The 26123-nt window shown below is 40.6% G+C and overlaps 1 protein-coding gene across 2 annotated transcripts in view; it reads right to left on the reverse strand.

Moving 5' to 3' along the window:
• Positions 1 to 7211: 7211 nt before the first annotated feature.
• Positions 7212 to 26123, reverse strand: part of lcor (ligand dependent nuclear receptor corepressor) — a 94425-nt gene continuing 75513 nt past the window's right edge. The window contains exons 6-8 of one of the 2 annotated variants that reach the window (XR_015719103.1): positions 23563 to 23653; positions 12464 to 15921; positions 7212 to 12430 (exon numbers count right to left, since the gene is read on the reverse strand). Coding sequence is in view for 1 of the 2 variants with exons in the window: in XM_006806140.3 (XP_006806203.2) it covers positions 14784 to 15921; positions 23563 to 23653 (1229 nt within the window). In the remaining variant the exon portion in view is untranslated. Of the gene's footprint in view, positions 15922 to 23562; positions 23654 to 26123 lie in introns of both variants that reach the window. The other variant, XM_006806140.3, reaches the window with a different exon arrangement.

Genomic DNA, 26123 nt, shown 5'->3' on the forward strand with positions numbered 1-26123 from the left:
TTTTCAATATCTATTTAATAAAGGCTGGAACAAAACAAAACGAGGTCAGACCTCCTAAAGTGAGGTCCCAAATTTTCACAATATTGATTCAGTGAGCCACAGATAAAGGGCTGGTATATATGTGTTCATGAGTGAAATAGGAAAACACACTTGTACACACAGATAAAGTATTTAAAGAGGGAGTCTTTTTGGAGCCTTAGGCATAGTGTGAGAAATAAATATTTGATAGGAGAGCGACCTACTTCATGTGCCCTGAAAAGTTATTTGTCTTTTCCTGCCTCCCGCCACCTCTAAGGCCTCCATTCTTAGGCCCTGCAGCAGAGAAGGCCAGAGATAAAGACGGAGATAGTCACATTTGAAATGAAAGTAGAAAAGGAGAAAGAGGTGGGCATGGCCAAAGAATTAGAGAGCAGATTAAGATGTGAAGCAGAGAGGTGGTAATTGTTCAGCTGCTGGAGGCAGCTAGAGAGCCCATTCATACAAGTAATCTTATTGGTTGAATTAACATCTCACTACTTCAGGGCTGCTGGCTAATACAACAAAATAACACTGATGAAAACCCTCAAGCAGATCAGAAAATATGTCTAATAGTATGCTGGAGTTTTACTTGATATCATGCAGGTTATGTTTTTTTGCTTGTTTTGTAAGATGTGTTTAAAGTTGACATTTGATAACTTACAGACACATCGCCTGTGTACATTATGAGAGAGTGCGCCCCCCCCCCAGCCTGGTTCTGCTGGAGGTTTCTTCCTGTTAAAAGGGAGTTTTTCCTTCCCACTGTTGCCAAAGTGTTTGCTCTTAGGGGGTCATATGATTGCAGGGTCTACCTTACAATATAAAGCGCCTTGAGGCGACTGTTGTTGTGATTTGGCGCTGTATAAATACAAATTGAAATGAATTGCCAACGGGACCAAATTATGCCCCACATGAGTCCCCATTATATAATTTTGCATCTGCAAATCCTACGTTTGCTTCGTTGGACAAACTTAAACTGCATGGCTCCGTGACTTTGTTATTCTTATTTTTTTTATTGCAATACATCCTGATATTACATCCTGATGAATGGTGTATAGTAATATCTACACCCCAATGTTCAAGTGCCTCAATGTTCCTCTCATCGGGGCAGTGCTTGACCTTTAATATCTTTGAAACCCAGGGAAGGGATGAGGGGTCAGACTCTCCTTTCTGGGGTTGCAAAAGCAATCCAGGTTGTACAAAAGCCTATGAGAAAATAGTTTTGTCTTTATTCGAGTTTCCTAATGCATTTATGTTACCAGTTGCTCGTTTCAAGTATCTGGCCTACAAACCTTTCAGTTACCTGTGGTAACCACTGGTCACGAGGGAAAACTGTGTGTTCCTGACTGGTTGGTGAACGGTTGCTCTCGAATGTTAAAGCCCCATTCATGCAGGGCTAGAGACTGGTCAGTGGGCCCCTGGCAATCACTCATCACTAAGGAAAAGTGTGCGTTCTGCTACCAGTTGGTCGCTGGAAGTTGTTGACAGTCGTGAAACTGGATTTCAAAGAAATGAGATTCTACATTGAAAACCTTTTGTTGGATTTTGTTACTAGCAGGTTACTGTGGTTCCCAGTATTTGCATGATGCTGACTTGTGATACTGAAACTGTAAAAAGAGTGATGCAATTTTTTAAAGACAGTCATTGACCAAAGCTCAGCCTTGGCACTTGTTGCATCGAATCAGTACATTGCATACGGGCAGGTTATGGTGTTCCTATGAAACAAAACACAAACTCAGACAAGACTCGAGGTATTTTCACAACAAAATTTATTAGAAGAATAGTGGTTTTGAAAAGAAGGTTCTAGCATCCAGTGAATACTACCTTACACAACATTACAGCTGAAATGTGTGGCAAAAATGGCAATTTTCTTTTTTCTTTTTTTTTCTTCCTTTTTTACCAAATTGAATATAACATAACCAGTAAAATATTTTACACATGCACAAAGACAGATATAATCAGCGTCGCCTGATATTCAATGCAAAATAAAGTAAAAAAAACCCAAAAAACAAAGGAACTCAAATCATCATCTTTAATCTTTTTATATAAAAAAAAATCACAGACATTATGAGATGATTTTTTATTCATTAGCCCAAACAAAAAAAAATCAGATTTTGAATTCAAAACAGGAAGAAAGGGGGGAAATAAAATTGTCAGTCAAACTAAAACCGATTATTGTGATCCTTGTTAAGTGCTCATTTACATGGACATTAATAACAGAAGTCTAGAAGAATAAAAGTCCAACTCACAACGTACAAAATAGAATGAAAACAAACGAAAAACAAATTGTACATTGTACATAAATTAAACTACAATATGAGAAAATATTTTAAATTAGTTTTTTAGTCAAACTGTAAACAGTAGATATTGAAAAATGAGGTCCATCGGGGTATTTGGAGAACCTGTATGTAAGTGTGCATGCATGTGTGTATGTGTGTTTATGAGAGGTACAGTCCAGGTGGGACCAAACCGTGAAAGGGGGCTTGAGCGTCCTGAGCATCGGCACAGCGCCCCCCCGAGGGCCCGCTGGACTGAAGGAATGAGGTATATCGTCAAACCCAAAAACAAAATCTCAGTGGAAAAGAGGAAAACAAAAAAAGAAGCCCAGCAGACCCCGTCTCGGGGCGTCCAGCCACCCGTTAAGAAGCGAGGTGAGATTACGAAATCTTAGGAACCTCAGCAGGACAAAAACCAAGAACAAGAAAAGAGGTTTGTTGTTCTATCCAAACTAAAGTCTAAACCCCTGGACAACACTTCTTGCATCTACCAAATATTACAAGCCTTTTTCCAAACCAATCAGATTTATTTCTATCACAACAAAATCAGGTCACTACCAAAACCAACATTAGGAATGTAGAAAGTAATTGCAAGAGCTCTAACATGAAATACAGCTTTACATAGTTCTCACCAAACATCAGTGATGTGATTGTTGTAAGAGGTACAAAATTTAGGCAATATGTATACTACACTCCTGTCATCAAGACCAGGCCAATAAATAACTGCTTTGCATGACTAGTTCTTAGCATAAAACAGACATTGGAATCTGCCAAGCTGTGCGAAGCAACACAAACACTTAACATCCAGCAGAGGCATCAACCAATCACAGCAGAGATGAGTGGCTGTCTTAAAAAAAAACCCAGAAATTAAAAAACAAAATCACAGAACAAATGTGCACAACATCACTGAAAACTGCCCAGCAGATATTTCTACCCAAGTTAGACTCGCCTCGTTCCTGAACACAGCCGCAGGTTTGGTGACATAAGAGTCAGCTTAGCTTTGTAGAGAGGGTTACTAGGTTTTCCCTGAAGCTTTAGAAGAACTGAAGGCAGATCCATCACATTTCTCTGTTGTGTGTGGCTCCACAGGTGGTGGAGGAAAAAACAAAACAAAGTTAGCACTTAAACCAGAGGGATACCTGAAGATGGCTTACTGTATCTTCTCTGGTTTTTAAACCAGCATTTGTAAAGGACCGTGGACGGCTTTAAAGACAATTTTAAAGCCAAGCCACTGTTGTGTGCACTTGTCTGACGTGTTTATTTTAAGAGGTTAGCTTGGTGTAAGTCACTGTTAGGTTGGTGCTTCGTAGCAACACAATAATCGATTCCTGATTACTGCACAGAGCAAAAGCCATGGCACTTAACGCAAGTCAGAGAGAGAACAGAGTGCTTACAAAGACTCAGTGGTTATGAACTGAGAAGACAGCTAACATTCAGAACATACTAAACCTATCCAGAGGTTACAAAAAGAGACATGGAAGGATAGAAAACGAGATGTAATTCCATGAGTAGAGGGCGAGACAGACTGTTTCGGATCAAATTTTGGCTGTAATTCGTTTTCATAGGAACAGGCTTATGAAATAAACTATAGTTAAAGTTGATCACTGCTAGGCCTCGGTATAGATTAAGTACCTGAATAAGAGTGAGAGCAGTGTTGTCAAGGGTCCCTGAGGGTGTCTGGGTAATGCAATTTAGGTCTGTAAGGTGCCCAGAGAGAAGCATCTTTTACAGACAGAGATGCAGTTCTTTAAACTTGCACGCTGTTTCATTGAGTTTCCATAAGAGCATAAAAAGATTAATGTTCTTTAAAAACAACTCTGAGGCGAAAACATGGTTGAACTGAGGGGGAAAAAATCGAAAGAAGCAAGCTTTGCACATCGTTTCTTACATAGGCACACACATTCACACTCATACACTTGAAAAAAATTACTTTACACAAGGAAAACAGAATGATTGCAAAAGAGCGTTAGCCAAAAACTACTACGAAAGCTGTTGCAGTGACAAACAAACACCTTAGGTGCACCTTCTTAGGAAAGGGGATTTTTTTTTTCCTCGGGGGGCTATATTTTATATTCAAAACATCCGAATCTGTCCTGCGGACAACATCCAAAAGAAAAGGAGAGCTTTTGGATTAACCAGCCTCTTCAAACAAAAGGACTGAGGGGTATGTACACCAGCATGCAAAAATATCAAGAGCGTCAACGTCCACGAAATCATCCGTCACTCCCAGCAAAGCGGTGTTTCGAGGGAGCCGCTTTTTCTAACAACTTGGCTGTCTGTTGGCTTCTGTGGAGAACCTGAACGGGGTTCATCGCCCCTCCACTTCCTTCATTTAAAACAGTCTTTTCTTTTCTAGACATAAAAACACGCAAAAACCGTTCATTCTCAGTGCCTTCAGTATACAATTCCAACCCACCTGTGAAAAACCAGGCGAGGACTGATGGGTAAAGCCGATCTATATACACGACCATCCTGAAGATAAGCCATCACCCTCCCTGCAGCCCTTCAACCCACCCAGTGTGACTTCATATCTAAGTCATCTTCATACATATACTGTCTTTACAGTGTCCGCTTCAGGAAAAAAAGAAAAAAGAGACCCACCCGCTTACCCACCCATCCCCCCATTTCACAGAATCAGGCCTAAAAAGACTACAACTACACAAGATCCTAGTTTCACTACATCGTCTGTTAACAAAAAAACCCAAAAACAACCTCGAGCCGCCCTGCCCCTTTGCCCTATGCTACATCATGGGAAAATAGCAAGCAAGAACAGAGTAAGAAAACAAACACCAAAAGCGACAGAGTGGGAGCGATTTCACCGAACATACTGCACTGGACTTCTGTATTGTTTCCCTGAATCATCAATGGAAAAGGCTCATCCTCTTCCTTTTCAAGATAAAAGTATATGACATTAGAGATTTTTATATACATATGCATTTGTGTTTATGTCTGCGTGGGGCTTGTATAGGTATATCTATGTGCACATATAGAGTATTCTTTTATTCTTAAATATGTATAGTTAAATTAGAGGTTTGTTGTGTTTGCGTTTTTTTTTTCTTACATTCAGTTTTTAACAACAATAAAAAGTTGATAAAGAGGTATGCAAAGGGAACAAGGTGGGGAATGTGTGGTTTCAAGTGTTTCACATACAGCGTTGGCCTTCATTCTATCAGCAAACCCACTTAGAAACAAAAGACTGGAGAGTTTGTTTTTTAAAATTCCACCTTTTACGGGGATTCAAAGAATGTCTTCTGTGAATCTTTCTGAACCACCGGGAAATAGCACGGTTTAAAATCGTCTTGAAAACAACAGCTCAATGCAGTGTGGGCTGTGAAAGGATTAAGACCAAGAATGTTGACAAATTAGAAAATAGAACATGTGGGAATGTGAAGCTAAATTAGTGTTTGAAAAAAAAATAGACAAAGCAAACTTGTGGAACCTTTAGCGGCTACGACGCACTACATTTGGCAGGAGGAACAAAGAAAAACGACAAAAATGGAGATGAAAGTGTCCAGAGATGAGTGTTGATGGACAGGGTCTGACAATATAAGGAGGTCGTCAAGGTTACATGGATTTCTTTTCTGAGGTATTCTGTGTTGTACGTTTTTTTCTTTTTTACATTTTTGCTCACCAAAAACACCAAGATGAAAAAAAAGAGCGTCATCAAAGACTGAAAGAAAGAACAAACACAGCGTTATTTTTCCCGCACGTGGATTCAAAGCGCTCGTTCTGCTTTATTTTTTTCTCTTCTTGCTTTTAATGGAGCAGCGTCCTGTAATCTTTACATTTGGGAAGGCGACAGTCCGAGTCTTGTTAGATCTCCAGAGAACCAACGAGCTGGGCTGTTAAACGAGCTCTGCATGAGCCTCCCCTGCTATGAGTTATTCAGATTTACAATCCTTGCTGTTTATAAAGCACTGGAAAAGTATTTGGCTAAAAAACAAAGTACAGAATTCATCAAAAACAATAAAATACCCTTTCAAGTGATGTTCTTGCTTCCAGATGAGTGTGAGATCTCGTGACATTTAATCTTCTTTACAGTTTGAGAATTTGTATCTCACCCACCAAACTTCCTGTCTGACGACCGACCTCCAATATCCACTCAGCGAGTGCCAGTCTGTCTGACCTGACAATCGATCTTACTCATGAGCCAGTGTTGTTCTTCAGCTTGACTAAAAATGCAGTGGTTATCTGCATGTAGTGTAGACTTCATAACTCGAAGGTAACGGAGAAGGTACGTGGCTGTCAAAGACGGCAAATTAAGCGAACGTCATGACGTGAAGGACGGCAAAAACAAGCTACAAGAGGATCACGGAAAACACACGGGCGATTTCAACGAAACACAACGCCTGCTCACTTTTTTTCTTGTTTTTCTTGCTCCCTCTCTCTCTCTCTCTTTTTTTAAACATAGAAACCAAAAGCCAAGCCCGAACTCATTACCCTGAACCATCAAAACAAGAGATCAAACCTTTAAAACACGGGGAGAGTTCATAAAATTTACACTACAGCTGAAATGTTAACCAAATCCCATACGAAGAATTTCAGTGGGTTTTCTTTCCTTCTAGAAAGACTCAGTATTTCAGAGGATAGTGATAAAAGAGCCTCATGCCCTGTCTTTAAAAAACAAATATGTACACAGTTAACCCAAGAAAAGAAAAGCTTCTGTGAAGAGTTACCAGAATAAAAACAGAACACCAGAAGAAGAAGAAGGAAATGGCGTTTATGAAAAGGCCCGAAGAAAGGTGACAGACCTGCAGCAGCCCAGGAACGCCCCATCTCTCTGGGAACAAACGAGGCCCTGTCAGCCCTGCAGCGCTCACGCTCCAACGACCAAAGATGCTGTGAGAATGACACATAACCACGGGACAAAAAGTGACGGTATCAAGAAGTTGATGATTAGTCTTCTGAGAAGTGTGTAAAGAGACGCGCCGGCATGACAGAGCATCACTGGAAACTTTTTATAGATAGGAAAGTCAAAATCGGACACATTTTCTGTAAGGAAAAAACCAACAGCCTGATAAAATCCTCTATGCAGCATTTAACTTCACCAGAGGTCCCTGAAAAGGGCTGATGAAGATTCACATGGATGTACAGCCTGGGAACGAATGAAAAGTGAGTTTAACTTTACCTAAGAGGATATACGCGTCAGTTTTCAAGTCAGCCTTGTGCAGCTGACTTCTCTGCATCTGAATAGATTGCTACAGACATGACAGACTGAGGTAGCAACGATTTCAATCTTTGTGGTCTGTAGCATTGTGTCTTAGTCCGGTAGCATTTCCCTCAACACAAAGTACACTAGACAAAAGCAAATGAATCTGCCGCACTGCTCAAGTTCTACTAAAATATCCAAATTAGACCCTAAATCTTTGTGAACAGGTGTCAGCAGAGTTGGTTCTGAGGTCAGAGGAACAGAGACCAGCTGGTCCATGTAGGTGGCTGTAAAGGGCCAGACACACCTCCACACGGGAACGACGCTGCAAGATTGTCATGGCAACACACAAGAGCACCTCAGAGTTCCTTCACAAAGCCCCGAATTGCATTTTCACCCCCTATTGAATCACATTGAATCTGGTCAACTATTTTTGTACCTAAAAGCTTCAGATCAGCAGTAAAGTAATGTTGAGTTCTGAAGTGGATTTCAGCATCATCTCAATAAAAGCCTGATGTTTAACCGTATCGTGGGGGTGGGGAAGGCGACCTTCGGCGGCCTTTATTCTTCTCCACTTCACTTAGATTTCACCGTTGCACTCCCATCCACCTCCTCAGACCACTGCATCTATCTGACTGTCTGTAAGGAGGGCTGAGATGCACACCAGCAAAGAGGGCCTGCTGGGTAAGGAAAATAAAAAAAGTGTGCCTCTCACGGTGTAACCTAATCAAGCAGGGTAACAGGAGGGTGGGGCTGTGGATTTTAAACCTACAAATTTGACCCGAATCTCACAACGTTTTCTTTGAAGGAAAAATGCCACCCTTCAAGCTCCTTTGTAATTTCAACCAGGTTGTTAGATTATACTTGATTAAGAAAGCAACCCTTGAGCACTAGATTTGAGATTGTTTCTTCAAATTCAAGATAAGAGTCTTCAAAAAGGCACTCTTGATTCCACTGATTGAACAACTTTATGTAATCACTTATTCGGCCCCGTAAAAATAATCAAAGCCTACTGGAAAAATGTTCAAATAACTTTTTATCCTTGGAGTGCATCGTTAGTTTGTGATTTGTGCCAAAGTACCCTGGCACATCCACGTTTCTTTAATGCTGTTAAACAGCAGCGAGTGAAGGAGTCTGTTGTGTTGATTGCTGCAGATCAGCATCATTCCAGAGGCGTGTCTGGCCTTTAAGATCTGTACTCAGCTCTGCTTTCAAAGCCAACCTGCTCCTGAGTGACTGCTTGTCACAAACACTTTGACATTTAAAAAACTTGGCATTGCGCTCCGCGTCAGAGGAGGTGCACATTTCAACAGACCTCTTAGCAGCGCTTGTACAAATGTGTCGAGAAGAAACAGCACAGCTTACGATGGACGAGGAGAACCGTAACTGTCAGTTGATGCCGATTCTTACTTTGGAAAACTGCGTTCCGAGTGCAGTAGATCCTGTTGCAAGAGAGCAAAAATGATTCTTGGATATGCAGTTGGATATGTGGTTAAAAGAAAAATCCATCCCAAAGCACACTGGACATATTTTTCTCAGACATGTGTCCAAAACTGGGATTAATTGTGGACTGCGGACTTAATCCATCATTTTAACTACTGGTGATATGCTGTGCATTCCTGCAGCTGGTTCTTAGACTGCAGAATCATTTTTGTCTTTAAGTAGATAAATCCAAGCCTAAAGCTCAAATTGTCTCGAGAGAGCAGCGTGCAATCCTGCAAGAGACAGTCGAGGAGCAATGCTTACTTTACCTTTATATGATTTGAAGTGTCTCGCTATAGGTCAAATGTGGGATTTTATTTAAAAACAGATAAAGAAAATGCTCCTACGAACATGCCTTCTAAATAAGACTTGAATGATTTATTGACGAGAAGTCATCCTTCATGTTTGTGCTTTTTGGCAAGCAGATACGACGCTTTACCACACGTTCTTTCTGTATCAAATAAACAGCACGTTCTGCTATTGATTTCCCCACGTCCAGCCAAAACCGAATGCAGCCCTCGACTCCAAATCGTTCCATTTCTATTGCCTCACCACCCAATAAATTCATCCCCATCCTCCAGGCCCCGTGAAAAGTCCTGGGAATTGAGGGTTGTCACTTACAGCAGCAAAAATAGACTAGGTAGCTTGAAGGAAACGTTCTAAAAAAGACTGCAGGAATGCACAAAGCACCGCAGACTGGCCACTTAGAAGAGAACAACTGTAGGGAGGATTTTTCCTTTACCAGAAAAAAGGAAAAGGAGTCTTTGTTGAAAGGCAAGAAACAAACAAAGTGATTTTCACAGAGGCAGTGCCTGCAGTGCCCCAGTGTGCCAGATCAAAATCAGCCAGCAGGGCTGATGTTCTGCAGGCTGTGGACAAAACACACCCACCTGCTTCTAAAAGAGACACGGCAGACTCCAGCTTCATAATTATACATATAATCCGCCCACACAAAGTGTGGCTACCTGATGAGGAGCGAGAATGTGTGTTGCTGTGGGTGCGTCACGTCTCTATTGGTTTGTGTGCGTGCGCGCGCGCTCTGTGCTAGCAAGAATACAGAACTGTATTCATGGAAACCTGGCTTCTGGCTTTTAAAGAATTAATTTTTCTATTTTGTTTAACAAACAAATATGCCATTTGAAGAACAACAGTACAAACAATCACAAGAAAAGAAAATTTCAAAATCTGCTTATGTCAGTTACATCTAAAAATCTGGAAACGAGCCGCACTAAAAATCCTGATTCTTCTGGTTTCTGTGTTTCTAATATACAATCAGCTGCTTTGAAGTGGTCAGACCTGAGGTATAAATGACAACCAGATATGCAGCGTGACAGAATAAGAAACAGACGCAACTTCTCTGCGGAGAGGTGCACGGCAACCGTATACATAATTCTTTCCTTCCTGGTATCCTACCACATCGTGTACCGCCCAATGACAGAACGGCGCATCCCGTGTCGTCTAATAAGTGAGGTTACAGTAGTTGTTTTGTTTGTTTTTTTTGACATTTTTTTCTCCTTTTTATATCTTTGTCAGTCTTTCTCTCAGAAGAAAAAAAAAACAAATTGAATTACAACCGACCTAAAAAAAACCCCAAAGAGAAACTGATTAGCTCACATGAAGATGCAAAAAACAGTAAAAATAAATACATACATATTCATAAGATATAGCTTTTTTTCATTTTGAACATCGTTAAGGACATTTTCCTGTGCGTGCTGCGTTTTTTTTTTTTGTTTTGTTTGGGAATACAGTGTCAAATGTTTAGGAAAAAAATCACAGCTCATAAAGGAAGGTTAACTTGTCCACCTGTCCCCCAATCTCCACTGCTGGGTCTCTGATTTCTCTGGGTTTGAGAAAGAAAAAGGACAAAAAGTACCCTGGTCAGGTTTCATCCTGGAGTTCTGTTACACTTGGAAACAAACATATGTATATTTAAAAAAAACGTATTCCTTCTCAAACCAGGGTGGAACCAACCTGACTCACAGCCTCCAGGGTGAAACCAGATGACTGAATCTGTAAATGTTTAGAATTTTAGCAGGAAGAGGGTTTTACTCTCCCCATATAAGACCAACCTAAACCTGGGATAGCTATGCTATAATGTTTTTTCGCAAATAAAAAAAATACCTTAAAAGCGGTGGGTGGCAAGTATTGGTCAGTCAGACACTTGACGTGTCTTTTTTTGCAATGTGAAGGCGAAACAAAGAAGAAAAGCTTATAAAAGCGTAGAAACAGTGGAGGATACTGTATTTCCCAGAGTATCAACTACACCTTTGCCAAGCTCCCAGGTAAGGGATACGTGAAAGTACGAGGCACGGAAAGGAGTTCTGAGAATGAGGTATAGCGCTTGGTCTCTACTGACCAAGTTAGCATGTTGTGTGTGAGCGCGTGCGTGCGTACACGCGTCTACTAATTCAGTACAGGTAGTTAAGTCATGCGCCATTTTCCGACTGACAAATATTGCTGCCCATCCCACTGGCTCGATCCTGAGACATTTGCGGTATTAAAGGCTACTGAAAACGACCGTGTTTCCAATGACAGCAGCAGAAAGCGAAAGGAGAGAAAGCAACAGTCTGTTAAAAAAAAATCAAGCATCTGCAGACTGCTGTTCGACGGATTCATGTCACTACATTCATTAACTCGAGTGTTTGTTATTTTGTCAGAATATAAATAGATAGACACGTAAGTGAGACTCGGTTGCAAGGAGGAGGACATTTTCGGACAGGGGGAGCGGTTAACCACATGACTAGAAACAATCAACGAAACCCAAGAGAAAAAGAAACAAAATAAATATATGTGTGTATATAAATGGCATGCACCTCAGTAGATAAGTTCAGGCTGAAAATGGGACTCGTGCTTTTAGAAAGCAACGACAAATACAGAGCCAAAGCCAGCTGTAACGTAACAGGTTCAAGAAAGGTCGAGAGGAAAGTTTTGTAGATGATTTAGTCACTTGAATAAATTATACAGCAGATATTGTTTGGCCCTCAAGGAATCGCCTCTCTCAGGGGATTTCAGTCAAAGTGCCAATTGAGTTAATTTATGCACACATGACGCCAATTACATAATGCATAAATGGTTTTTTTTTTTTTTTAAACATATTACATGACCAGGGAGATTGGTGTGAGGGAACACAATGTGAGATGTGTTTTGTTCCTACTTTCATTCACAGCTTTGGTGCCTTGTATCAAAGGCAGGTTCATAACAAGTGCTTTACTATCACCACTCAGGCTTTGATCCTGTTTTAACTATCAGATCAGTGCATTGTCCTTCGCTGGGTCCAACTTGATGCACGCGACAACCTTTTAGACACTTCAAATGCTCAGCATTGGCAAAGTGTTGGACGCATTTCATGCATATTGATTCCTGGCTATATTGTCCCAGGATTACTACTTTTTATTGTTGTTGGTTTTTTTTAGTTACTTCAGTTAGCTTTGCATGCCTGGCAGTCACACAAAGTGGACAACCAGTAACCCCAGGGGTGGGAGAAGATTGCAACAGGTAGTAAATGATTCTAATCATAACTAGATTGTGATTGATTCAAAACTTAACTGTGTTGGATTATTATTACTCTCAAGATTAATATTCTGAATTGGCCCAAACCCAAAATCAGCCAAAAATAGTGGTGCATGCCATTTGTTAAAAGAGAATAAACAAAATCAAATCAAATAAATAAAATGTACAATACATTTCAAAAGGAGTGAATCATCGTCATTTCATCTGAGCAGAGTTACAATTCTCATGTCAAAAATCTCACAGACTGGGTGAGCACCAGGCAGTGTCAGGAGCGAAGAGCGACATTTAGCGACGAGGGGGAGGGGAAAACAACGAGACAACACTACACAAAACTGAACTTGTTCAAGCTGTCAAACTTTTTTTTTCTTTTCTTTTTAAATGGTGGAGGTAATTGAGAGGAAAATAAGTGGTTTGGGTCCAAGCTGCACCTTTCAGAAACACTAAAGCTTTTTTTTATGCCATCTCTCTGACCTCCTCATTGCTCCCTCTGTTGTATTCCTCAGAAAAGAGCTACACTGCATGCATTACCTTAAACTTTCTTTCTCCTTTGTTTTTCTTCTTGTGTTTAAAAAGTGCTATCTTAGAGGTTCAGCGCCATAAATCCACAAATCCAACATCAGTGTTCTGTTCTTTTCCTTAAAGGTCTATCTGCTGCTATGGCACCGCCATATTATCCACATGGCCCTCCCAGAGTCAAAGCACTGCTGAGAAGCTTGCCGTGTCCTCTTTTCATCTACTATTAGGTCCAACAGGAAATTACCATATTTGTAATCCACATCTGTCTCAGTTACCCTGAGTTAAAAATGAGGAGAGAAAAAAAAACACCCAGAATCATGGATTGGCTTTTACATATTCAGTCATAATAAGTTATAATATATTAAAATCTGCCTTTCCCCCACCTACCAACTACCCCCGCCCACTGCATATTACCCACCCACCACCCCAAACTGAACACCCCACAATAAATGCACATTGTTGTAGTAAACTGCCTTTAAAACCATCTTTGAAGTTTTAGGGAGAAGAATTTCTTTTAAAACTCATGTGAGTTGCTTCTGCTTGGTTTTGATTAGAAAAACGAAAGAAAAAAACAACATCAGCAATATGGTGTCGTTAGCTAAGAAGCCAAAATCCATTAGCTTAGGTTAACTAAAGCCTCTATAGGAACTGGATAATGAACTGGGTAGCAGCACAGTTTCACATTCTGATCCTAAAAGGCATTTGTCCAGTAACGATCTTCATGAGATGGTGAGCTCGCTTTAGTCACCGTTTGCGGGTGGCTCCGGCTTTCCAGGATCAGCAGTGAGAGACTGATGGAGGTCCGTGAGGTAGCATTCCGCCTTAAAAAACCCCCGCTGATCCATAAGCAGATCACCCCTTAAATTGTCCCTTGGCAAAAAAGAGGGTTAAAGAAGCCTCCTGCATCTGAATATGAATCAGCGTATGCAGGCGATGTGCACCTCTGACCCTTTGCAAAGTTGTGACTGGGCTTCAGAGACAGACCATAATAAGTGCATGATGCATGGGCAACAATGCCGAGGTAACCTGGTCTGTAAGCGCCAGACCCAAAATGTAGTGCAAAAGAAAGCAAAACAAATCAAACGAAAAGATAGAGGAAAAGAAGTCGATTACAGAAGTCAGTAGTGTCCACGAAACTCACAAACATGCATCCCTGAATGACTTTTGTGTCTTCTCGTTCATAAAAAGGATGGGTTATTCTTGCTTTTCGTCCGCACGGAAATTAGCAGAATATTTGAAGGAGGAAAGAAAAGGATTTTCAGTTAAAGCGTCATGGCTACCTGGCAATAAGAGAGTGGGTTTGATTCCGAACCCTAACTGAGGAATATCAATGGTACAATTAAACCTTACAGTTGCAATTTTGAGCTAGTACTTGATGAGCAAGAGGGGAGTGATAAAGGGACCAATTTGTCACTTCTTCTAAGGAGTTAATTTTCAACCTTCCCCTTATTTTTCCCCATCATTATCATATTAATCCGAAGCAGACTGCATTTATAAGCAGCGATGCTTCAGTGTATCAAGTTCATAAAAGACGGGAGAGAATTTTTGGGGGTTGGGGATTATCAGCATGCGTAAATAATTGTCATTTACCTAATGTCTTTAGCTGCATTTGTTCAGCCCCTGAATAGAAAAGCTGAACAAATGCTTCTATAGCATCGCTCAAATGACACTAGTTAAGAACCATCCGATTAGTTGTGTCTCTCCAGTTTAAGAATCCTCCTCATATAATCCCTGCATTTGTGCTCACCCAGATACTGCAAAGTAAATTGGCACAAATAAAGCCCCATCCATTTTCAAATTACTTAAGTCAGTTGAGGTTTACATGTGTAAGTCGTTTAGTCGATCGGTTTGAAATCGTCATCGATTTCTTCTTTTACATTGTCCTTGAGCTCGGCAGCTGCTAGCGATGCACCGTCGCCTCGTGGGGTTGCAGTGGGCGTGTTCTCCGACTCGTTGGGAAACTCCTGGCCTCCTGCTTCCATCTTCATCATCAGCTTGAGCTTCTTCTTTGGGGGGTTCTTCAGGGTCCCCATGCGCTCCTTGACCTTGTACTCCAGGGTGCTGTGTGGGATCCCATACATGTTCTGTGCCTTGGACACGCTCATCTTCCCGCTCATCACTACAGCTATGGCCTCCTCCAGAATCTCACTGTTGTACTGGCGATATCGGCCTCTCTTCTTCCTTGGCTGCTTGGAGCTTGGGTCCCCTTCCACATCTGAGATGGAGTACGCCGGCCCAGAACTTGAATGGTCCAAGTCTGAGTTCCAATATTCAGCGGCCCCATCCAAGAGGCTCCCAAGGCTTCCTCCTCGGCGGTTCTGCTTTGGCAGAATGGCTCTTAGCTTCCGGCTCAGGGTGTTGTCCCCATGGCCACCACCCCCGACCCCCATGGCACCGTAGCCATAAAGCTCAGAGGAATGGGAATCCCAGGAAAGATCCATGCCCCGAACCTGGGGGATTTTCAGGTCAACAGGCGGAGAGTGGCCTTGGTCTCTCTTTCCTTCAATGTGATGATGTTGGGCCTTGGAAACCTGATTGTGGTGGTGATGATGAAGGGAACTCTTAAAGGCGAAGGCTCCGTGGTGGTTGTGGTGTTGATGCTCCAGGAATGTAGGCAGGTCTTTGAGGTCGCTCAAAGCTCCACTGGCTTGCTTCAGCTTCATTAGGCTTTCAAGGTGAGCCTTACTTCCCCAAAATGAAGAAGAACCCTTTTGGCCAAGCAAGGAATGGGACTGGCTATGACTGAGCAAGCCAGCTGACTCTAGATTAGACAGTGAAAGAGCAGGCGGTTGACTCAGAAGGCGATGCTTCTGGCTGAGAAGCTCTTCCTTAATACGCAGCGAGCGGGCCAGTGGGGGCTTGAAGGAGGAGGAGTTGACATATTTCTCCCTCATTCCGTCCTGCAAACTTTTCTGCAGCAGCCCATCCTCCTCTTCCGCCTCTGGCAGGGTATGATCTGCTTTGATTGAAAGTCTGGATGGAGAAGAAGACGAAGAAGAGAACTTCAGAAACACAGTTCTTCATATAAGATCAAAGTTACTTTTAAGACACGGGTGGATTTGAAACAACTGAGGTAATTACAAAAAAGAGAAAAGAGCAACAAACTGTATCCTGCACTTATATGAACTGATGCTTTAATACATACAGTATTGAGTGATTAATTAAAGCTAAAACTGACAACCTACTAAAACAAATCTTTGACATCTTTTATGCAACACGTTTTCTTTTTAAGCAGAATATTTGCTGTTTCCCACATTATTACTGAGCATCAATTAGCTATTTGCAGTTACTGCAGCTGCATTTAATATAATGTAGCACAAGGATGCATGGCATTATAGTTTTTTCTTTGTCTAAATAAATCTCAATTGCTGCTTTTTTATGTAACCCACTGCATGAAGGTGGTTTAATTTTGCCGTTACCAACAGAATTGTATTGTATTTATATTTCTACAGCAGTTGCCTTCCATTGTCTCTCCTTGCATGAGACACGATAGTCAGATGTTAACTAACAGATGTCAGGGTTGGTAAATAGTTGCTGTGATGGAAGTCCTTGTTCTAATCATTATTATTTAAGTATTACTGCCAGCTGCAGTGAAGGTGGAGTAAGTCTGGACCACAGGGCAAGAGGTTCTCTAGAGGGGAAGTTGAATGATATCAAAGACTGTCACAATAGAAACAGGCGAAGCCTTCTGATAAACACGGGACAGGAAGGGCCGACTGGCCTGAACATGACTTCCAAAATTGTTTGAAATATATGAAGAAATAATTAAAAATAATAAACATGCCAAAATGAGCTGCCCAATGTTTGGTTGGTTGTTAACATACCTGGACGGTGTGCTCAAATAAAGGATACGGCTGTGACTGCACTTTTTGAGTAGGAGAACACCAACAGATGCCAAAGAATATTACAGGTATCAGCCACAATCATTGCTTGTCATCAAACTTCAAAGTCCATACGAGTGCATTATCAATTAGAAGCACTATTTGTGGAATGCAAAGAATTGTCCAGATACATTTCAGGATAACAGCAATCCAAATGTTGTGTATTATATTCAGTGGTTCTCAGAGGTTTCTTCCTGTTAAAATGAAGCTTTCCCTTCCCTGTGTCCTGTGAGTACTTACTCATAGGAGGGTTGTCTTTGTCTTATAATATAAAGCACCTCAGGGCATCTCTTGTTGTGATTTGGCACTATGTAAATAAAAGTGAACTGAATTGAATTGAACTGGCCTAAAAGAAAGGAAATGAGTGCTGAGTTCGTGCAACACTATGATGACATCTTACTCTGCGCTTGTTTATTATTGTGGAGATGGTTTAACAATAACAGTTTTCAGCTAGCGAGCGGGGCTAGAATAAATATTTTTGAACTTTTGAAGAATGTTAAAAAAATGATAAATAAATATCTGAAATGCTCTAGTAAATGGCCAAAACGTACTGCACGGTATTTTCTGAAGTGGGTTTCGGGAACTCTACATAGACCTGTTCATGTATATTAGGGCTGGGCGATATGACCCAAAATTCATATCTCGATATTTTTTAGCTGGGTGGCGATATAAGATATATATCTCGATATTTTTTAAAGCCATAAGTCACACTGTGTCCCAGATGTCACACAGGCATTTTTATTTACATACAGCATAGATTTACATGAAGAAATTACTCAAAAATAAATTATCAGCATTTATTAAATAATCATGCTCCATAAATAAAAGAAAACAATGTTGTTTTTGTGCATCACAAAAAGCTCATAATTGTGCAGTCAAAATGTAAACTAACAGACGCTGAGCATAATAACAAAGACAGATTTCACAGCTGCTCTGTTCCCAACTTCTACTGCGTGACTGACAGCCTTGAGTTTGAAATCCTCTTTGTAACCATGTCTCTTAACAGGTGCCATTTATGACCCTTATACACACACAATACGGTAATATTACGTTGAAGCACAGTACGTATCACTCCGCGAGGCTCCAGACTACGGTAGCCGTAATGCTCCGACAATCCATCAAGCGCTGCAGCTCCGTAGCTTACCAAAGTCGTACTAAAACATTTTTTGACAGATTGCTGAGTGCCGTGTACCACCTAAAATCGGTTCGCGGTCAGTAAGAACAACCAGAATTCATACATAAGGCGCGCTGTCAACTTTTGAGAAAATGAAGGGATTTTAGGCTGTGCAGCCCCTGTGGGCTGCATGTCGTTAGCATGGTTAGCTCGTTAGCGCGGTTAGCTCGCTAACACGTTGACGCCGTCCAGCCCCACAACTCGCTAACGGAGATTTGCCGTGTCCATCTTGTCGCTGCCTGCAGGTGAAGCTATGGGGGAGGAGGGGAAGTTGTGTTCAGTGAAGGAGAGGTGAGGCCGAGTAACGTTGCGTAGAGACAAAAGTGGACGAAAGAGCGGCAAACTTGTGGCTCCACAAGTATAATTATAACGTAACATAGACTATATCGATATAAAGGATATTGTCACATCTTATATCTCGTATGAAAATATATCGATATTTTTTAAAAACTCGATATATCGCCCAGCCCTAATGTATATTATGTATATTCACGTCACTCTTGGATAAATAAACTATTAAACTTAAGTTCACCACCTCTAGTGTAGAACCGCTGCAGTCAATGTTCCTACTGATAAGAAACTATACAGTAACAACAGTTTAAAAAAAGGCTCTTTAACAACAGGAAATAGACTTGCAAGCCAGAGATTAAACTTGAGACCAAATAACAAATCTCTGAAACTGTCCTCAGCAGGAGGTTAAAGACAGATTAGCACAGTGTCTCCCGTTTGTGGAAACAATGGAGAGTTAACAAAAGACTTTGGAGTCTATGTTCTAATAAAGTGTTTTATTACAGTAATTTACAGTTTTTAAAATTCAAAAGAGCAAATAAATGTGCATGAAAGTGTGGGATCCCTGAAGAGATCCCTAGAGGATCTGTTCAACATCTGGGTGTTTCATTTGTCCTTTCCAAGCAACCAAGCTCAGCTGGATTTTAAAGAAATATTGTGTCCTGCGGCCAATATTTAACTTTGTTGAATGTTTTTTTGTTCTCAGTAATTTAAGTGGATATATTGTTATTTGAAACTATTTCAAACTAAAAGACATTTTCTTATACACTTTTGCAGCTCCTAAGTATCACGAGTAGCTGCCAGCAGTAGCAAAAGTATCATTTTGTGGAATACTTGAATAAAAAAAATGGTACGCAAACATGGTCTGGAAATTATTGACATGAATTGCCAGTAAGCAGCAATGCATACCTGCAATGCGTATACTATCCTGTTGACTGTTTTGAGGATTGTCTAACTGTGTAAAACATTTTGTGTTATACTGGCTGGAAGTTCAGGATTGATCTCCTGCTATAGCTAATATTACTAGAATCCTCACTGGTAGTGAGGCTCATAGGCCTGGTGCCTCAGGACTTTTGAGACATTTCAGTCCTTAGAAGGAAGACCTATCCTCATAGGCTTAAGGTGCTGTTGCAGCAAGAGTCCTGACAGGGACTAGAAAGAGAGAGCATATTTCTCCTGTTTTGGCTTCCCTTCATTGGCTTCCTGTTAAATCCAGAATTGAATTCAAAATCCTGCTCCTCACATACAAGGTCTTAAATAATCAGGCCCCATCTTATCTTAATGACCTTGTAGTACCATATCACCCTATTAGAGCACTTCGCTCTCGCTCTGCAGGCCTACTTGTTGTTCCTAGAGTATTTAAAAGTAGAATGGGAGGGAGAGCCTTCAGTTTTCAGGCCCCTCTTCTGTGGAACCAGCTTCCAGTTTGGATTCGGGAGACAGACACTATCTCTACTTTTAAGATTAGGCTTAAAACTTTCCTTTTTGCTAAAGCATATAGTTAGGGCTGGACCAGGTGACCGTGAATCCTCCCTTAGTTATGCTGCAATGGACGTAGGCTGCCGGGGGATTCCCATGATGCATTGAGTTTTTCCTTTCCAGTCTTCCACAGCATGTCTTTTATTCCACAGCATGTCTTTTATCCTGTCTTCCTTCTCTCACCCCAACCGGTCGCAGCAGATGGCCCCGCCCCTCCCTGAGCCTGGTTCTGCCGGAGGTTTCTTCCTGTTAAAAGGGAGTTTTTCCTTCCCACTGTCGCCAAAGTGCTTGCTCATAGGGGGTCATATGATTGTTGGGCTTTTCTCTGTATCTATGAAGCGCCTTGAGGCGACTTTTGTTGTGATTTGGCGCTATATAAATAAAATTGAATTGAATTGAATTGAATTTCTAACTGTGTTTTAATCGTGTTGTGCAAATACTTCACCAAGGTTTACCTGCTGGGCTATAGTCTTGTTTGTCAGCAGGAAATCTGTTGCTATGTTAGGGTAAGAAAAAAAGCATCTGAGTGTCTGTCAGTTTTCACCTAATATTTTTCTGATATAGTAACCTGATCGCAATATCATTTATATTAGCAACAAACACAGGTGATCAGACAGGAACCAAGACTATCACAGAGTATTTGGGGTAAAATGAGGAAGCCGTAAACTAAACTAAAACCTGCACACCACTACATCATGTCCAAATTTAACATAACATCTCAGTGCTGCAGTTGATAGAGGTGCATTTACAGCCAGATCAAAAGGAGAGTCCTGGCACGGTGGATGCAAGGTTTCCCTGCTCGCATATGCTCTCTGAATCGAACCTGTTTCAATCCATATTTGACCTACAGTACAGATCAAAGGTTTTCATGAAAATGACCACTGCAATTAGCATGAATTGTTTATTCCCTCCTGACGCACACATGTACACACATGATTCTTAACACGACCTCAAGGAAATTTATGTTCATCAATAGTTAACAAAATGCAATGCAAAGAAAGTTCACTAAAGACACTGACAAAGGCTTCTTTTCTGCAGGACAAAGTCATGTTGATATTGCTATTGTAACACTGTTGGGTTGATGAAACAAATCTATATAAACTTACCATTAAACTGATGATAGTTCATCAGAGTAAAATCAATAAGTGAAGAATAAAAGCGGAGAAATGTGGAGAAACTGAATATGGGCACAATCTTTTCAAGACCTGCAGTCCTGTGCTGCATTCAGTTTTATTTATATAGCGTCAAATCCCAACTGCAGTCGCCTCAAGGCGCTTTATATACGGAGGAAAATTATAACAATCAAACATCCCCCTTTGAACAATCAAATGGCGACAGTGGGAAGGAAAAACTCCCTTTTAATAGGAAGAAAGCTTGAACAGAACCAGGATCAGGAAGTGGCAAACATCCGCCATGACCAGATGGAGGTGTTGGAAGGGACAAAAAACACAGTTTAAAAGAGAGTCAGAGATTAATAATAACTAATTAATAAATTTATCATCAGAACGATGTAATAATTCATCCAGTTCAAGATCTATCGCAATTCTCGCCCACAAATGAACAAATGTGACCTTTTTCCCATTAGGTTGTCATTGTGGTGAAGTTCGGTTTAATTCTGACCAACACTGCAGGAGGTGGAGTGATTTTTGTGAACTGCAGACAGAGAGATTATGCCTCGCCACAACATAACCTTATGAATCCTTTGGCTGGATGAACGAATAGCATAGTACCGAATATAAACACAAACTCTTTTTTTTGTCTACATGATTTAAAATCTTTAACATCTGAGAAAGATTTACTAGATTCTCGATGAAAGAAACTTTCTTGATCATCTACATGTTGTAGCTGTGCACTGTCACCTGGGGGCAGTGTCAAAACATGTGGAACAACTATGGACTACTCTTGCGAAGTAGCCTACAGATCAGTGTTTGTGGGCTGCTGTTAGCCCTTTAGCTTAGCCCCTGCCACGGAGAACACAGCAGTCATAACAGACAAAGAGATTTTTGCAGTGGACTGAAACTGAGTGTTAAAAACTGTGCAAAATATTTGCTTTGCTTCTTCTGTGGGCTTCTTTAAATTTCTGATTATTTTTTCACACTTCTTCTCCTTCCTGTTTAAACCTACTTTTCAACCAGTCAGCATCCTTCCTACACAGAGCATCATCACTGTCAGCCTACACGCCGTTGCTTTTTTGAAGTACCGCATGCAAACACGTCTGTGTTGGTTGCATACCCAAAAATCCTGCGTAGCCAAAAAACCTACGCAAAACTGACACATACGTGGTTCCATGAATTACACTTAATGGTGGGGGGGGAGCAGCAAGACCCCAACAGAGACACAGACCAGGAATCAATGACAACAGTTATGTCACAGAAGGGAGGAGGGCCTGGGGTGGATGTGGGTTGAAAAGTGGCTTGCAGATGTGCAGCAACTGTGGGCAGCTGAGGAGTGGAAGGGTGTCAGCTAAGTGCTTGGTTGAGCCTGACTCTGTGGCCTAGCTGAACTAACAGTATGGGAGCATCACACAGCTCTTTCTCAGTCACTTTTTATTTATTTAAAAAAGGCACTATTTAGTGATGACAGCCATATCGAGTATGCATAACAAGATAGAGTAGTGCAGTCATAACAAAATCTGATGACCTATAATTTACCTGTTAACAGCTCCCCACTTTCAACCCAAAGTGAATACAAGTTCATAAACTGACAGATCTACTCTGCAGCTCCTTTTCACGAAAAATAATCTATTGTGAATGCATGCAGTATATACTGATGGTGCAAATATTGACTGTACAGAACAGAGGAGAGATTATGCTTTTTATTTAGGTGTGTTTCATATAGTGGTGAAGGTCTATATAAAATATTGCTATAGGTTGAATAATGAGGCCAGTACCGTTTATTTACAAATAATCTCTATGATCCAAAAGCTCAGTTTGTCTCTCTAAAGTTCAGACAGTTTGGGGTCTTTGGGCTCTGTGTGATGTCAATTCCCTACTATTGTGATCTCAGCCAGACAGCTTTGGCTGAGACCGCAGCGTTCCCAAGCATTTGATCTTCCAACCTTCTTTTTGCCAGCAGCAGCCAATCAGAAGAAAGCTGGCATCATGGAGAGGAGCTAAAATTTCTTATCTCACATAAGGTGAAATGAGAGCTCATTATAGCTGACACAGAGAGGGTGCTGCACCACAGACTTCCCTGTGATTATTTTAGTTGACAGGCGATTGCTGCGGTTGCTCATAGTTTGTACGGAAGAGACTGACCAGTCTGGAAACTCGCCACTTACCCTCGGAGTTGCAGTGAAACTTGAAAAATCATGATGGAAACCAGAAACATTTGCTTTAAAAGTAACGTTTTTCTTTATCACTGCAACCCACACATTTCGAAAGATGCTGTTTCACTGCTGGTTGAATAGCTTGTGGGTATTTGCACTAATTTCTACGCTGGAGATCATCAACCGGTCACAGAATCTGCACTTTTCCTTAACACCTGGAGGTTGTCAGATGGTTGCCAACCAGTCTCTAGGCATGTGTGACTGGAGCCTAAAGCCACTTTAGCAGAGATCAAGAAAAAATATGGAGCTGTAGTTGAGTTTTATAGGGTTATTTAAGTTAAATCAAATATTCATTAATTAATAAGTATTTGGTAATCAATATGGTTGACAGCCATAAAGAGACTGCCAAGTTTTGTCTGTGAAGTGTAGTGCAAAATGACAACACTGCTTTATTTCCTTCACCAGTGCTGTTTCAGGCAAATAACTGAGCTGCTTTGGTTAAATAGACTAGTTTGCTTTCTTACCCTTTGAGTCCAGGTTTGGGGGTGAAGTTGAGCAAAGCTTTGGGGCTTCCTGCACTGTGGTTCTTCTTTGTGGAGAGGTCTAGGACGCCATCTGGGAATAAACAAAGAGGAGAGAAAAAAAAGATTAAACACAACCGACCTCCAGCTCTATTCAATACACTGCTTGTCTTTGGAAAGAGATGTAACCCTTACTGTAAATGTCTGTATATGTCTACAATTACATCCTCGAAGAAACTATTTCAGAGGGAGACAACAGTGTTTTTTTATATTATTTTCTCTATTTGCGATTATTAATTTGTCTGTAATGCAAAACACAAAGTAAAAACAAAGAAAGGAATCCACGTGTGGCTGAAATTGAATCTATTAGGATTCCCACATACATGACCACCGAGCATTTGAAAATGTAAAAAGCAGGACAAATTTGTTACCTGCATATGAAATCGTAATATTTTCAGACCTTGCACGATCCATTTTCTTTTAGTATACTATGCATTTATATTTTCTCCTCTTCAGTCCAGTTTGATTTTCACCAGACATGTTTAATGCCCTCCTATAGAAGGTTTTGGATTGCAATCAAGATTTGATTAACCTGAGCAGGAAGGCAGTTGCCATGACGACCATACCATATTCCAGAGTGAATATGAGAAATCACCAAGTATAAACTCCGTTTGCTATACTGACAAATCCCCCATTATGTGTGTGTGTGTATGTGTATATATATATATATGTATATATATATATATATACATATATGTATATATATATATGTATATACGGTATATATATGTATATATTATTTGGAAGGTTGGATGTGTCTTATAAATGAGCCTCTTCACACTGCATATCACGGTTTTGCATTTTATACATTCATAAAATATTCCATCACTGTTTGATCGATCGGCATGAATGTTAAAAGCTTTGGCATCTGCTTGTGTCTGTATATGAAACCACCTGTTTTTCCCAGTTTTTTTAGTTAAAAAAAGAAGAAAAAAAAAATAAGATGTTCTGTGTGCTTCAGAACAGGTGGAATCTGTGTGACACTCGCAGTGAAGTCCTGGAAATACTGTGGCTACATGCTGAGTGTGAAATCTCAGTTTATTTGTCAATATGTTTAGTTGACACACACGTGGAGAAAAAACTGATCATCCTATGTAGTGACATAAAGTAAGCAGAAAAAAGTGTAAGCTGGCACATTCTGTTATTTTTTTATTTTATTTTCAAGAAAATCTGTTCATTTTCAAAGCAGAAAATGGTAAAACTATGTAATTCTGATCCTTTTAATGACAAAGACAGACTGATTACATGATCATCCATCTATCTATCTATCTATCTATCTATCTATCTATCTATCTATCTATCTATCTATCTATCTATCTATCTATCTATCTATCTATCTATCTATCTATCTATCTATCTATCTATCTATCTATCTATCTCAGAATCAGAATCAGAAAGGGTTTTATTGCCAAATGTTGAGCAGGTTTACAACATTAGGAAATTGCTGCGGTACTTAGTGCAAACATACTGTCATATAACGCTTATATAGACATAAAGAAATAAAAATAAGAATTAAAAGTGCTAAGTAGATAGATATATACATGAGTAGATAGATATCTATAGATAGATATCTATAGATATATAGATAGATAGATAGATCTATCTATCTATCTATCTATCTATCTATCTATCTATCTATCCATCCATCCATCCATCTATCCATCTATATAAACATATCCATCCATCCAGGGGAGCCTTGTCAGGGTCGAGGGGGATCTGGAGCCTATCCCAGCTACCACAGGGCGAGAAGCAGAGTACACCCTGGACAGGTCTCCAGTCTGTCGCAGGGCTAGCACATACAGACAGACAAACATTCACACTCACATTCACAGCTATGGGCAATTTACAGTTACCAATTAACCTAACCCCACTAACTGCATGTCTCTGGACTGTGTGGGGAAGCTGGAAAAGAAATGCCTCGGCCACCCAATCACCGTGCCACCGTGCCACCCATATATAAAAAGAGTCCAGACTGACTGTGACAATTACAGTATGCACACATGCACACATACTGTAATTCCTGCATATGCATATTTTATACAGCATTGGCATGACAAGTTTTTAACAAGGAAGCAAACTCTGTACGTGTACACGTTTTGGCTCCTAAATGAATCTTTAAGAAAATGCACTGAAGTAAGAAAACGCCCAGGGATAACAACCATGATAAATTACACATAACAAGTAACACTAATGAGGTCCTTCTCCGAGCTAATGAACATTTTAATTATCATCGACCTCTACATTAGCATGCCTTGTTTTTACAGGATGCATTGATGGTGGTATTACGAGCTCCCCGTGTTGCTGTATTAAACTGTCATAAGACAAAAAAAAGTTACCCCATCAACATGAATATTTATGCAGCAGTTCTAATCAGATTACGAACTGTCACTCGTAGGCTATGATATTAACACCCGGCGAGCATCAAATGCCGGGCAGATTTTTTTGTTTGAGTGACTCTCAGAAGGTTGTCTAAATTAGTCGGGAATCAAAACAAAAAAAACTAC

This window comes from Neolamprologus brichardi, chromosome 6 (genome assembly GCF_056152115.1).
Source record: "Neolamprologus brichardi isolate AB-2024 chromosome 6, ASM5615211v1, whole genome shotgun sequence".
Classification (NCBI taxonomy): domain Eukaryota; kingdom Metazoa; phylum Chordata; class Actinopteri; order Cichliformes; family Cichlidae; genus Neolamprologus; species Neolamprologus brichardi.